The 16,285-nt window shown below is 35.1% G+C and overlaps 1 protein-coding gene across 2 annotated transcripts in view; it reads right to left on the minus strand.

The window, feature by feature from the left end:
- Positions 1–16,285, minus strand: part of LOC131680435 (uncharacterized) — a 145,626-nt gene that overhangs the window by 83,359 nt on the left and 45,982 nt on the right. Inside the window, exon 10 of one of the 2 annotated variants that reach the window (XM_058961227.1) lies at positions 14,814–15,273. The exons of the other annotated variant lie outside the window; for it this stretch is intronic. Within the exon in view, the coding sequence (XP_058817210.1) occupies positions 15,007–15,273 (267 nt within the window). The 3' untranslated portion in view covers positions 14,814–15,006. Of the gene's footprint in view, positions 1–14,813; positions 15,274–16,285 lie in introns of those variants that run through there. 2 annotated transcript variants of the gene reach the window in all.

Below are 16,285 nucleotides of genomic sequence, written 5' to 3' on the forward strand. Positions count from 1 at the left end.
GAGCCTATTGTGACCCTATTTCGTACCCCTTGGTTTCGAACCAAGCATATGAGATAATGACACTATCGATTTGGCTAAAACAGGTGAGAAAAAATAAGCTCAAGTTATATTCTTTATTTGTTGTGCACATATGTATTTAGAACTATCCTCTAAATCCAACTTTTAATTAAAACAAAATCACCTTATTGAAATATCTACTAATCCGTCTCGCTCACGTAGTGAACCGAAACAGGATGCAACGGCGCTTAGCAAAATAAACACTTACGAGCCAGCATTTACCGCCTCATATCTCGTTATTCCAGCACAAATATACTAAACATTGCACTGATACATACCTTTATTTTAGCTGGAGAACCTTTTTACGATAATTTCACTTTAAAATCACTCGTCAAACACTAGAATAGGCCTAGTGTTATAATAGGATAAAACTAAATACGGAGGTTCCTATTATTGGCATGTTTTGCTGATACACTACCACAATCAAAACCAACTTTTTGTATCCATCATACAGAAAAGAATCACCAGGGTGGCCAAACCAAAACATGAACTTGTAAATATAATGTAATGCAATTTCAGGTATAAGTAATCAATTGCTTCAAGTTATTCAACTAATTGTTGATTGCAGATATTTTATTTTCATCTGCACATACAATTCGGATCGGGAGAAAGCAATGTGTGATGTGTTGTCATTCCAGTTGCTAACCTTCGAATGGTTTTTTTTTCTGCGTGCGCAATTCTGGGTGCTCTTCTTCTAACAGCTGATGAGTTTCATTGATGTGCGTGATGTTTACGTTTGTTTTGATCGGCTGAAAAAAGCAGAATGATTCGTTTTACAAATCACACGTTGGCGTCCATGATCTGGATACCTAGTTAGAATCGACGCAAATGGAATATGAGGCATTGCGTTTCAACTAGATTGTTTTTCGATGAGGTGGAAATTGTCACACCCATGAGGCGATAATTGGATCGTTGAGGTGGGAATAGATGCACAGAATGGAACATTTATTTTCATTTATGCTGAAAATTGAGGCAATTCTGCTAAATAAGCATTATATAGATGTTTAAGAAACAGTTCACTGATACTTTATTCTGAGAAAGGTTATAGATAATATGGCTTCTTTTAAAGTTGTTCAAAAAATAGTGCGACCCTCTCCCTAATGGTGCCAAAATAGGCTCATCACCCTATTTGTTTCATATGAGATGACTGGATTTTTTTTTAACATTTGATTTATGTATCCTGAAATAAGCAAAGCCAATTTGATGCTTTCAATTGGACGTATGCTAAAACGTTATTAGAAGAAAATGATGCCTATTAATTGTAGTTCAAAGATACATTGCACAGTGGTCCCCATAGTCCAATAATATAAAAAAAATATCGGCAAGAGCGTGTTTTTATCTCGTGATTATATGGTTTTGGATATGTTTTATTGTTTCAAACTTGATTTTGACAATAATGAACTGATTTTTTAGTATATAAATGAATTCTTAGGGTGGTTCGCTATATACCGATAAGTTAAACAATATTGATTGCTCGCCAGATTTTTTTTTGTCGAGCTGTAGTTATCAATATTAGTATTTTTATCAGACAATGTTACTAATAGCTGTGTATTGAACGATAATTATCGGGTTTAAGTGGATATGGAGTGCAGAAAGGAGTATGTATTCGAAGAATTTAACTAAAAATTTTGAATTTGGCTTTAACTAACTTTTTCCTTCGATATCCCTCGCGAATTTTTCTTTAAAATGATCTTCAGACTATTCAGTTCTTTTTAAACTAGGCTTCAGCTGCGCATGTCTGCGCCCAGAATGCCTGGAGATTTTAAGATGTTGTATATGTATGACGAGTTAGTACAAGACGAAAAAATCAATTTCGCATTTTAAAACTATATTATTTATTAATACTTCAGATCTTGAAATTATATAGCTTAATTATTATTTTCACAAAATTTCTTTTCGATCGGATCATTACAACTTGAGTTATATTAATTTATTGGAGGCTACCTTTTGAAACACATGTCAGAATAGAATATTCGATGTACGGCTCACTCTATTTCGTACCACAACGATGATCTCGAATGCGGATTTTTCGAGAAAGTCCGTTGCGAACTCATACCATATCCGTAGTACCCATGCACAAATAAATTTGAAGTCATGAACTGTTGCTCTATTTTAAAATTATTTGTACCGTAATGAGGATATTTTTTATTTATGCGAAACGCTTTTTTACGGTGGCTAAAACACGTTGTATTCTTACATTTTTTTAGGGAAACATTCACAATTAATTTGAAATTTTGTCGTCAGCTTATTATTGTAATCAGGAACAACATAAAAAAATGTACTATTTGATACTCTAAAAAATGTTAGAGCAAAAAGTAATGTTAATTAAATATGAATGATTAGTGAAATAAGAAAGGCCATATCACACTGTTAGGTGGATGCAATCAATTTTTAATGCGAAATTCGGATTCAGCTACCCAACATTTACTAAAGAAATATAGTTTAGTAGCGATATTTGTATGGCACATATTTATGACTCCTTCTCTTAAGGAATGGAACCACTATGCATTGTGGGTTTTTGCGGTTTTTATTCGTCTGGAATAAAAATTTGAGCTTTGGACTGCTTTTTCCAGTATCTGGTCATTGAATTAGAATCCTTAGCTATGTTTCAATTTTGTATATTTATAGAGTGTATAGATTTGGATTGGATGGAATTCCGGGCAGTTTGGGGATTTCATCCTATTCTCAAGGACGTTGACGTCATTATCCCGGTACTGCTATTGCGCATTCTTACTGTAGTAGCTACTCGCCAAATCTTGCAAAAACTTGGGATGGACCTAATTAATCACTAGATTTTTTAAGACTATCGTAGATGTATAGCCCGGTTCATATTGTAGGTTGTGATGAAAATCGGACTCTAACGGCAATAACTGCTAATTTACTGCCAGATCATACTTACATACATACTTTTCCGGCAAACTTGTCTGCAACAACAAGTTTATACTTCTTGGAAGTTTGTGATCTTTGGCAACATAAAGCTTCTGTCCCGGAAGATGCATTTATTGAATTTGTTCAGATCCTGACCATACATCTTCCAGACCCGCGATTTTGGCCATAATGTTTTGCTTTACGGTTCAGCTCGATTGCTTGATAGCCCTATACGAAAACGATGACATCACTTCGACAACACAATGGCACCTTCAGGACAGCAGACAAACATTATGGGTGACCGGGGCTGGTTGGCCGAGTGCCTTTTATGAAAAGACTATTATGCGCAGTAGCGACATCTATAGTGATTTTGGTGGGGTATTAGGTCACCGATCGACGTAATTTCAGGTGTTTTGGTGGTGTCGTTTGTACAGGAGCACGTTTATTCTTTTTTCGGCACTGGTGAGTAAATTTATGTTTCTGAAAAATAATATGTGTAACGCTAATCAATTCACATCTGATTTCCAAAAACTTGGTACTGCTGGAAAGGGTATTCAAAACCCAACAAAATGGTATAACGGTTACCTGTGTAACCTTATATTTGTTTTGTAAATCGTGATTGTTCTCGAAAATATACATTGGGGTAGGTTGGCCGAGTTCTGTGCGGGGCTGGTTGGCCGAGTTGTAGATTTAGTGAAGAGTAATGTGCACTTTGATATTTGTGAAATGCCAACCTATTTCAAAGCAAAATTTGATATTACGCTAATATTGATGATTATAAGGATATATATACACGAGAAATAAGTAGTAAAAATAATTTAAAATTATTACCAAATAGAAATAAGAGATTAGAATCATTAATAGTCGGAAATTTTTTGTAAAAAAGTTGATTCCGATATTTTATGAATTAGATGCCAAGCTGGTTTCAGAGTCCTTTGGCGAGGACACCTTCAATCCTGAAATTATTTTTCCTCCTGAGGAGTTTCTGACAGGATTTGCCTCAGATCGACCCAACCCCGAAAAAAATCGTCCATTAGCATAGAATCTGCTGCAGATGTAAGCCTCTCTGAAGACGTCAGACCTCTTCCCAAGGCGAGTGCACGATCTGATTCGAAGAAGTGGCAAGGTTGTAAACGCCGATCGACTCAAATTTTGACCGATTCCCCAATAAAAGCTGTATTGGAGGAGCAGAAAAATGAAATCAAACGTAACCCTACGCTGGCGGAGGAAAAAGTCAGCGAGAGCTGGTAAAAAGTTCACCAAAGCTGCCAAAACTAAGTCCAAAAAGTTTAAAAAGACTAAAAAGTGAAGAGTGGATTTTATTTTCCTTACCTATACAAGAAAATACGATGTTTTTTGAATTAAAAGTTCTCCACTGATACATTTGACGTGTTTAACTTATTTTGCCAAACTCGACCAACCTACCCCAGCCATGGGGTTGGTTGGCCGATTTTTCTTTTCGCATTTGTTTGCTAATAACTTTTTCCCTGATTTTTTTCATGAATGTAAAAAATTATATATGTGCTCAAGGGTCGTATCTTCATGACAGCAAAAACCGCTTCTCAAAAAGTCTAACCAGAATGAGTACAGAAATTCCGAAAGCAAAACTCGTGTGATCATCATACTCGGGTTTTCATTTCTTGTGTGCAGAATTAATTCTGTATTGTTCCATCGCGTGACAATTTATGAAAACTTTTTTCAAAAATTTTTCATTTCATTGCAAGAAAATTGCAGTAAAAAATTTACAGAACCGGTCACAAAGAGCCCTATACCGGAAAAGAAGACTCATAACGTTTCTACATTCGTAGAGTTTCAAATGTTTCTAATTTGGATTTTGTTCTAAATTTTTTGAATTATGTTAGGAAAATTTTGTTAAAAAATCAGAGTGGATCTCAACATACGAGCTATTTCAATTTTAATAGGCCGCCTGCTATAAAGCTACCTTGTTTAAATACCAATTAAATTTTTCCTGGACATCCAAAACTCAAGAATGTTTCAATGAAAAGTTTTACAACTGAACACAAAGCAAAATATAAATAAAATCAATAAAAAAGTACTATGAACTGAGCTCGAAAGGTGGAAAAATCCATAAAAAATTCATTATGAGATATAAAAAAAAACAAAAATATAAAAAAAATTAAAGGGTTGTGTGCAGGACACGACCACGGTGACATTAAAAATGCAGCTTTTTTCAAGAGCGTGCAAATGAATTTTATCTATCACACATATCGACTCACGTTCTTGTTCACTCGCCTGTTTTCATATGTTACAATTTCCTATATACCCTCCCCATCAAAACATAATTTATGGAAGGTCTTTTAACGGTAATCTATTAATTAATCAAGTATCTCACTAGGTGATTGGCATTATTTGGCTGATCCATTTAGTAAAAATAGGCTGGTCTGTCCAGAAAATATATTCAACAGAAAAGTTCCATATTGAGAGCTGTGATGAGGAAGCCCACGCCCGCCAACGGAAATATACAGATTTTCCATGAAATATGAAATTTCATTTTCCATTTAAATTTTCAATAATGGACTAATGAACTTAAGTAAACAATCTTAAGTTTAAGTATTTCTTGATCGATTAGTGGTGGAAAAAATAAAATTATTTGATAAATTACATTGTTATGCAACGTTCGCACTACCAGTTAAAGCGGGTTTTTATGCTATCTTGGTGACATTTTTCTTGCTACTAATTATTAAAACGTGTTATAACTCTGTAGTGTAATCCTTGTATTATTAAACCAATTCTGCAGCGTTTTATGTGATATAGGTGTTTTATGTGGTAATAGGACTGACATAATTATATCTTCAGTACAGCGGTTTGTTTCATAATTTAAAACAGATTTATTTAAAAATTTAAATTAGTATACCCAACCGTTCTATTTGTTGTATACTTTAAAACGCAATTAGAACTGTGTTTTAAATACATAGGGTAGGACTGATATTCTGACTGGATAAACTGGGAAAACAATTTTAAGTCCAATAACGCTTAAGACATGGCTTGAATTTGAATCGAAAAAGAACACCCGCTTAAACTGCTGCTAAGACGGTAAGTTCTGTTTTAAAATTTTCCGTTGCGTGCAGTAGGAAACAAAAGTGTTTGAAATTAGAAAACAAAAAGTTCTGCTGGAAATGTGATTGTTTCCGATGCAATTACACTCAGATTTTTCACGCAGGGGATACAGGCCCTGTAAATGAAAACCGCGTTAATTAAAAAAAAACGCGTTAATGAAAACCGCGTAAATTTCAAAATCCGCGTAAAAAACCTGAGTGTATTCTCCTATATAAAATACTACTCTGCTTAACAGTGCAATAACTACAGAAGCACGTTGTCAGATGCCTTACTCATAAAAAACATATAACCGAAATATGAAACATGAAAACCAATAGGCTCTTTACCCTACGCAGCTACAAAGCGCCGTAAACATGGATTAACAAGTTACAATGCACACGCATGCATAAAAATAAATATATTTTTTCAAACGCAACACTCTTAAGCAGCACACACCGTATTGAATTAAATCCAAACCACCCCACCCACCCACTTTGCAAATCATTCTGTGACACCGTGCTGGTACCCGAAAAATCCGCACACGGCCACCGCTGCCGAAAATGCATAGCGTCTACCGCTTAGTGTAGTGCCTAGACGCTGCAGCCATGATCTTACCCGTTCGACATAAGAACAAAAACTGATTCAAACGGGTACGCGTCACCTCTATTTATAAACTAACCGTATATGGTTTAGTCACTTAGGTGCGAGTGCGAGTGTGTACGAGATGTTGCTCGTATGGGATAAGAGCAACAACTGATTTAAACGGACATGCGTTGCTTCTATTTATGACTTTTCGTGTGTGATTGAGCGACTAACCTACCCTCTAATGACGGCTGTGTCTGAGAAATCTGCATCACGAATGGTAATTTTCCCGTTTTTCGTGAACTTTTTAATTTTACCAATTTTTTAAAGTCGTTTTTTATTGGGGAGATATTAAATTATTACCAATATTTAGGTTAGGTGTTTCTGAATCGGTTGGTGTATGAATGATTAAAATCCATCTAGTAATATCGGAGTTATAAGCGTGCAAACCTTACATAGTTTCGTTACATGGGAGATAGTTTAGATTTTAGAATGACACCTAGCCCCAGATAGTGGAGTAAGACATTTTTAATGTCAAAAAACAAAAATTGAATTTGAGTAATTAGATCAGAATATTTACAAAATATATTGTTTCTCTTTCTATCTCGTCAGGATTTGGAAATGGATTATGGCCCACTGATTTTTTTTTCACTATAGGTTTTTAAGTTTAAAAAATAATTTTTATTTTACTTTAAAACTTTGTTAACTTTATTTTATGATATCAAGAAGAAAAATGATGACAAACAAAAACTTCTGAACAACTTCCGAGCTACTCCGAGAATCAAGTAGAAAATAGAAAATTTTCTTTCTGTAGGAAAACATTTAATAACACTTTTAGAGGCTTTTTTAGTGGTCCATTTAGTGGCATTTAGAAAACTTAGTTAGGAAAGAAATCAATTTATTTTTCGTAAACTTGTGCTATTTATTTATAGCGACTGGGTATTTGATTCGAACCATGGTTGAATGCATTAGACATTTCCAGAGAGCCACTTTCCAGTCACGCTCCACACACATATTTTCCTCGATTGCATACCTCCAGTAACAGCAACGCTTTCCCCAAAAGTCAACGACGCCTTATAGGTTGTCTACTGATCACTCTAACGAGTCTCCTACGCTCTACATGCCCAAAACTGAATATCATTTTAAACTGTCTCTAACATGCTAGTCCATAATTATCAAGGCTTATGCGCCCCTGTCGTGATCGTCCTTTTCAGCGGCTTTCAGCACACTACACCAGGGATGCCAACGGTATCGGTAAACTACATTTTTTCGGTATATTTACATTTGCGCAAACCGTACAGCCCGCTACAGCGACGCATCACTACAGCTCTTGACAGAACAGTAGCCAAACCGAGTACATTTTCCCGTACAGCAGTAGAATTCATTTTTGTTTTGCTGCTGCGCTCCGACTGCTCGGTGAGAGTGTGGCGTAGTAAAGTTTGATCTCTCGCTTTATACACTTTTCTCTGCATAGTCAAAGGGAAAACCCGCACATGAAAGCGTTGATGCCGGTCATGGCGTAAACGAACCACATTCATTGTCGTCGTTTGTGATTAAAAATATTGAATAGATTAAAAATATTAAAAAGTGTACAATAAGGAAAGATAAGTTGCACCACTCGCGTCTGGTGGCTGTACTGGGGGCAGTATTTTTTGTCATGTTACTGCTTTGCTTACAGACTGCCGTACAGCGCTGGGCGTCCTGAACTAGCGAACAACAGCAGCGTCGAAAGAGAAATGAGAATGTAGGCAGAAAAATTGCAGCCGCAGAAAAGGTAGGCATTTTGCATCCTTGCACTACACTGTTCTAACATATAAACAGTGCGAGCAATAAGCTCCTAGACTGATTTTTGGCATTTGTTGGTCGTTGGCACTCCACAGTCCACATCGAACCAGTTTCCACGTCTGTTATCCGATAGTCACGTGACTGCTGAACTGATCACCTTATGAACTTGCTGCTACGTTGTGATCAGGCAATCTCTTGTTGATCGTTCCCCAAAACCTTTTGTCCTAAAGGGGGAATTATATATCTCATGCTTTCCATGAAATATGATATTTAAACATATATTTTTTTGGTATTCACTATTAAGATAAGTTTGCACTTCTTTGCACAACAGTGTCTTTACCATGAGAACCGACAGCTTTCCTATCTGTATATTCCAAATCCTTTCGTAACTAATTTTTTAAAACTTTTCCTATTTAGTAATTTCTAGCTAATTTAATGTCGTTAAAATGAAAAGAAGATAGAAGTACAATAAGTTGTTATCCAAATAAATAGCATCTATTTAGTTCTTCTAAGATTATATTACTGTTCAGTTTTAGAAGAAAGTTGAAAGTTTCTTTTGTTCTCGCTTTCCATATAATACCTCATGGAATCACCATATATGCCTTTATCGACTGCATTAATCATTTGCAATAAAAAGTTTATAATTTTTAGTCAAAGCAAAAAGTGAAATTGATCACCAACACTCTTGTACTTTCAAGCCGGTAACAGAATCTTTGCTGCAGTTACCGCTTCCTCTCAGCAACCTTATCTTGTTATCGATAGAGATTCTTGATTTCAACGAACTTGCGCCAAGTAAGATAACATGGCTTGCTTAAACAAAATGAGATATGCAGTAAGTTTGATGTCTTTTCAACACTATAATAATACTAAATACTTTTTTTTAATTCCAGTGCATTAGGGGGGGCTTTAGCCCCCCCTAGCCCCCCCTTGCGCACGCCAATGAGTTTCACGTTTTCGTATGTTTTGTTTACAATAAGGATTTTACACAAAATTGCACCACCTTTTATTAAAGTGTCATCCCATAAGAAATACATTGCGACGAATCGTGCGCCGAATAGCGCTGCGAATCTTGCTGCGACGAAAAATAATCGTCGTGTCTCCTTTGGAAAAGCACGGACAATATTGCGGTATTGACTGGCTTTGTTCTCTGGTTGACTCCATGAAAAGTGAATTGAAAAAATTGAACCAACTTCAAGTCGGTTCCGACAGCATGAAGTAACAAGTTACTTTACGCTCGTCCGGACATGCCGCAGACTCAGGTGATTTGCATTCTAATGCCAAAGGATCCTAACTCCTGCGGTAGCATGCAAAAGGTTAAGTCGCCGGAAAACTCTAAGCTTGCTCAAATGACCCTATTCCACGCTTTTCTAAACATTCTTCCTTCTACTCCTTGCTCTCCCTTGAGTACTATGGCTCATAATATTGAAAAATATACTTCACCTTCCAGTGCCTTGCTAATTAAATGCCGTAACAACAACTTCGGGATTTATTATCACATTGATTAATAAACTATTCCATTTCCGAGAATGAAACGATTTACGATCGGACCGTAGATCGTTCGCCGAAAATGCAGTGTATGTCATTTGCCCTGATTTACCTCATATTTTGTCAAATATTGTTTATATATATATATATATATATATATATATATATATATATATATATATATATATATATATATATATATATATATATATATATATATATATATATATATATGTATATATATATATATATATATATATATATATATATATATATATATATATATATATATATATATATATATATATATATATATATATATATATATATATATATATATATATATATATATATATATATATATATATATATATATATATATATATATATATAAGTTATGAACAGTCTAGCCGCGGCCCAGGTACGAACCCTACACCTGGCCCAACAATAACAACAACTAGAACAGTCGCTATCCCGCTTAGAGCAGGCGCATGTGGCATAGCATGGGTCAGCGATAAGAACTGGACACCTCAACCAACGTGGGAACCGTCTGGAGTGAGAATTTGCTGAGTAGGGACTTTTGTTAGGTTAGCCAGGCCTCTGTAAAACAAAGCTAGAAATAAAGTTTCAGTTCAGCCGGAGCAACCGGACAAGTAAGATCATTTTATTTTTTAAAAAGGCTTCTACCATAGTAGAAACCATTACTGGCGCAGTCGTAGCGGATCTTGGAAAAAGTGTTTGCTAGTTAGTGCCTGCCGACAACAGTCATCCCCAACGGAATATTGAGGATTTGCGCGGACGACCAACGAAGACTTGGACCGAGTCACGGAACCAGCTTGACGGATCATCGGGCATCTAGCTCCTAGGACCCCGAAATAATATCGGGTAAGTAATTATAAGCTTATTCAATAACATAATCGGTTGGAATAATTGCTTCCTGAAAAAAATAAAGCATTATTCCTCCCACCGCCCAATAATCATTACTAATTAAGAGGTTCTAGCTCCGACCACCGGTAAGCGAAAACCTTCAATATCACAAAAGTGAATTATTAACGTAAAAATCTTAAACAAATAAATAACCACCTGATCATTCTAACCAGTGAGTGATATTAAGAAAATTATCTAGTGAAAACAGTGCCAAAAACCAACCCATGCTAACGAGAACCATGGCAGACGATTTACAGAAAAGAATCGATAACCTGACCGCTCTGCTAGAAGCACAGACAGTCAGAATAGCGGCTCTTGAGAGAGTCCCATCGCCGGTGGCTCAACCTTCTACCAGCCAGCCGCGCGCAAATATTTTCGACCCATCTAAAATCCCAGATGCGATCAAAATGGTAACAATTTTTAGTGGCGACCCAAAAGATCTACCCGTGTGGATAGAATCCGTTGAGAGGAAACTCCTCTTTGATAAATCGTTTGTTCCAGAGCAAGAGGTAAATATTGCCCTACCTCTCTGGCTCGGAGTAATCCGCGATAAAATAATTGAAAAGGCCAGTGAAGCCTTAATAGCAAACCATACCCCTTTGGAATGGAGTGCTATGAAAAATACATTGAAGGACTACTTTGGCGATAAACGCGATTTTTCAACGTTTACATCGCAAATCACTCACTTGACGCAAGGTAACAGTGATATCACGGAATTTTACCAGCGATGTCGAGCTTTATTGTCCGACATAACGGCTAAAGTAAATCTGAATGAAAATATGAGACCTTGAGCAAAAGTTATCACAGACAATTATGAAATGATGATAACTAATGCATTCATTTTCACAAAGTCCGTTCAGCTACTTGGCTTCGCCGATGACGTTGATATTATTGCACGAAACTTTGAGAAGATGGAGGAAGCCTACATCAGACTGAAAAGAGAAGCCAAGCGCGTCGGACTTGCCATCAACACGTCGAAGACAAAGTACATGATAGGAAGAGGTTCACGAGAAGAAAATGAGAACCGCCCGCTTCGAGTTTGCATCGGTGGCGACGAAATCGAGGTGGTTGAAGAGTTCGTGTACTTGGGCTCACTGGTGACCGCCGACAATGATACCAGCAGAGAGATTCGTAGACGCATCGTGGCAGGAAATCGTGCTTACTTTGGCCTCCGCAAGACACTTCGGTCGAACAGAGTTCGCCGTCGTACGAAGTTGACCATCTACAAGACGCTGATTAGACCGGTACACACTTAGTTTTTTTTCACCGAACCCCGCATTTTTTTACCGACTTTTACATAGCTGAACGCCCCGCAATCTGTTCAGTAATTTATCTATATGACGAACGATCAGTAAAACAAAAGTTTGGCTCAGCTGTCAATTTTTGCGGTGCTTATTGGTAAAACGAAACAAAAGTTCAGTTATTAAAATACTGGTGTATCAGTTCTTTTTGACGTTTAGAAATAACTGAATGATTCGTCAAAAAAAACTATTCAAATCTGTAAATTCAACAGTTCAGCTCGGTAACAAGTGAAATGCAGTATGCACTCGGTAAAATCTAAAAATAGACCTTTCCTGTAATTTTTTTCAATTTTCTTCAAAGGATTTTAAAAATCTAAAAATATTCTCGCAAGATCGAATTTTTAGTCCTTTTCAGATTTTTTAGAAATTTTTAAAATCCTCTAGACAAAATTGTAAATATATTATACAATAAATCATTAAAACAACTGAAAAATTGCTCTTTACCAGAATGATGATAATCGAAGAGGCTGATGGATAGAAAAACTGTGCTTAGAAACGGGATTTAAGACCGATTTTACGATTATTGAGTTTCATCTGATAATTCCAAAAAAGACATTTTTAGGCTTGCTCATGGTTGGTACAAAATAGAGAGAAAATGCGCGTACAATTCAAGAGTTGGGTTCTTTTCAACTGAGCTTTTTCTTATTGGGGCTAATCCCTAATAAAGTCACACAAGGTCAATATCTTATGTCACATTGAATGGCAATAAAACATTCAATACAAAATACCTTATTTGAACACTTTGTACAGCCACACCAAGAAAATACTACCTACAAATCTGAAAGGAAGTTGTCCGCTATACGTATAGCGACAGTACAGCACTGTTTTCGCATTACTATTACATTTTATATATCCAAAAGACCATTCCGACGGACGTATATATATATATATATATATATATATATATATATATATATATATATATATATATATATATATATATATATATATATATATATATATATATATATATATATATATATATATATATATATATATATATATATATATATATATATATATATATATATATATATATATATATATATATATATATATATATATATATATATATATATATATATAATTGTTGCATGACGTATAAAAATTATTGAGAATGAAATTTTTTGTTTTATTTTTGTGTTTTTGTAAAATCTTTAACAAACAGCTGAAAACAATAATTACGCTTACTTTAATTCGTTATTAAAGCAATTCTAGCGAAAGTTCACTTGGAGTTTATTGTTAATAGTAATGGAACCGAAAATTTTGACGGGTTACACCTTGATAATCCGGATCAACGTTTGTGTACCGCCTTTACTATATAATTCTTTCGAATAATGAATCGATATTGAAGTTCAACCTTATTAAAATTTACTGGTAGCTTCTACGAAAGTTTTCTCCAGTCGTTGTAACCGTTCCAACTCCAAACAGTGTCGTCATTATATACAAGAAAAATTGTTTATCCGCAGAATGGCATTTGCAGTTGAATACGACAAAGCACTGACAAAGTAAACCAAAGCAGTGTAGAAGATTGCCTTCTACAGTGATCAGATGATCTCGCCAACGAATAGTTCCACAATCAACTCTGAAATATAACATAGGAGTCTCTGTTGCCATTTCTGGAAGAGGGTCCTCTTCCTGAAAAAGATATTAATTAAGTCAATTTGCTTTCGAAAAGCCAACGCTAATTCTGGTTCATCTAGGATACTACACTATACCCAGGTAACCAACAAGCATTAGTGTATGCAGTAAAATAGCATATAATTTACATTTCAGATGCTACTTACAGTATATTAGCACTATTTATGCATAATTGTTGTTAATCAGCATTCAAAAAACTGCTTAAAAACTTCTTGCCAGTAAGCAGCATTCTGAATGCACAACAGCAGTTAAATAGCATTTTTATGTCACAGCTGTAATGTACCGTATATTTTGCCAAAAGTTACTTTTAAACAGTATTTAAAATGACTTAAATGCTTATCAGGTAGCCGTTAAGATGCATTCTGCATGCTTATTGGTTACCTGGGTACTGGGCTGATATTCTACGCATATTTGTCCATTATATATAGGGAATCCTATTGAACATAGGACAATTTTGCGTTTGCGACAGTATATCATTAATGGCGATGTCGCTTGAACCTGAAACTGAGTCAGGTTCTAACCCCAACTGCTGTCAGTTCATACATTTTGACAGCAGTTGGGGTTAGGAACTGACTCAGTTTCGCCTCAAACGAAAACCACATAAGACTGATGTACCACAGAGAACAGACATCCATGATCGAACAAAAATATTTGAAAAACGTGTGTAAACATTTGAATTAATATACGATAAACACTAGCGCCACCAAACTAACTTATCCCAACTATCCGTCAAATCCATTCCGGAACAGGTTCGAAATCCTGAATGGATTCAGTATGGAATCTTGCTATATATATATATATATATATATATATATATATATATATATATATATATATATATATATATATATATATATATATATATATATATATATATATATATATATATATATATATATATATATATATATTTATATATATATATATATATATATATATATATATATATATATATATATATATATATATATATATATATATATATATATATATATATATATATATATATATATATATAATTGTTGCATGACGTATAAAAATTATTGAGAATGAAATTTTTTGTTTTATTTTTGTGTTTTTGTAAAATCTTTAACAAACAGCTGAAAACAATAATTACGCTTACTTTAATTCGTTATTAAAGCAATTCTAGCGAAAGTTCACTTGGAGTTTATTGTTAATAGTAATGGAACCGAAAATTTTGACGGGTTACACCTTGATAATCCGGATCAACGTTTGTGTACCGCCTTTACTATATAATTCTTTCGAATAATGAATCGATATTGAAGTTCAACCTTATTAAAATTTACTGGTTGCTTCTACGAAAGTTTTCTCCAGCCGTTGTAACCGTTCCAACTCCAAACAGTGTCGTCATTATATACAAGAAAAATTGTTTATCCGCAGGATGGCATTTGCAGTTGAATACGACAAAGCACTGACAAAGTAAACCAAAGCAGTGTAGAAGATTGCCTTCTACAGTGATCAGATGATCTCGCCAACGAATAGTTCCACAATCAACTCTGAAATATAACATAGGAGTCTCTGTTGCCATTTCTGGAAGAGGGTCCTCTTCCTGAAAAAGATATTAATTAAGTCAATTTGCTTTCGAAAAGCCAACGCTAATTCTGGTTCATCTAGGATACTACACTATACCCAGGTAACCAACAAGCATTAGTGTATGCAGTAAAATAGCATATAATTTACATTTCAGATGCTACTTACAGTATATTAGCACTATTTATGCATAATTGTTGTTAATCAGCATTCAAAAAACTGCTTAAAAACTTCTTGCCAGTAAGCAGCATTCTGAATGCACAACAGCAGTTAAATAGCATTTTTATGTCACAGCTGTAATGTACCGTATATTTTGCCAAAAGTTACTTTTAAACAGTATTTAAAATGACTTAAATGCTTATCAGGTAGCCGTTAAGATGCATTCTGCATGCTTATTGGTTACCTGGGTACTGGGCTGATATTCTACGCATATTTGTCCATTATATATAGGGAATCCTATTGAACATAGGACAATTTTGCGTTTGCGACAGTATATCATTAATGGCGATGTCGCTTGAACCTGAAACTGAGTCAGGTTCTAACCCCAACTGCTGTCAGTTCATACATTTTGACAGCAGTTGGGGTTAGGAACTGACTCAGTTTCGCCTCAAACGAAAACCACATAAGACTGATGTACCACAGAGAACAGACATCCATGATCGAACAAAAATATTTGAAAAACGTGTGTAAACATTTGAATTAATATACGATAAACACTAGCGCCACCAAACTAACTTATCCCAACTATCCGTCAAATCCATTCCGGAACAGGTTCGAAATCCTGAATGGATTCAGTATGGAATCTTGCTCAAAGAAAACAACCAATTCCGGCTATCGGTTCATGCATTTGAGCTGGAATTCATACTGGAAGTCGGAACCAGTTCCGGAATAGTTTGACTGGGTAGAGGAATAACCGCTGTCAATTTAGTCGAACTCCAGCCACAAAAAAAACATGACGACAGTAGCGCACCTGGTTTGGATATCCCGACTACCTTCGAAACCGTTAGTGATTTTTACACAAGTTGAATGCT

The sequence above is a fragment of the Topomyia yanbarensis genome, chromosome 1, assembly GCF_030247195.1.
Source record: "Topomyia yanbarensis strain Yona2022 chromosome 1, ASM3024719v1, whole genome shotgun sequence".
NCBI classification, from domain to species: domain Eukaryota; kingdom Metazoa; phylum Arthropoda; class Insecta; order Diptera; family Culicidae; genus Topomyia; species Topomyia yanbarensis.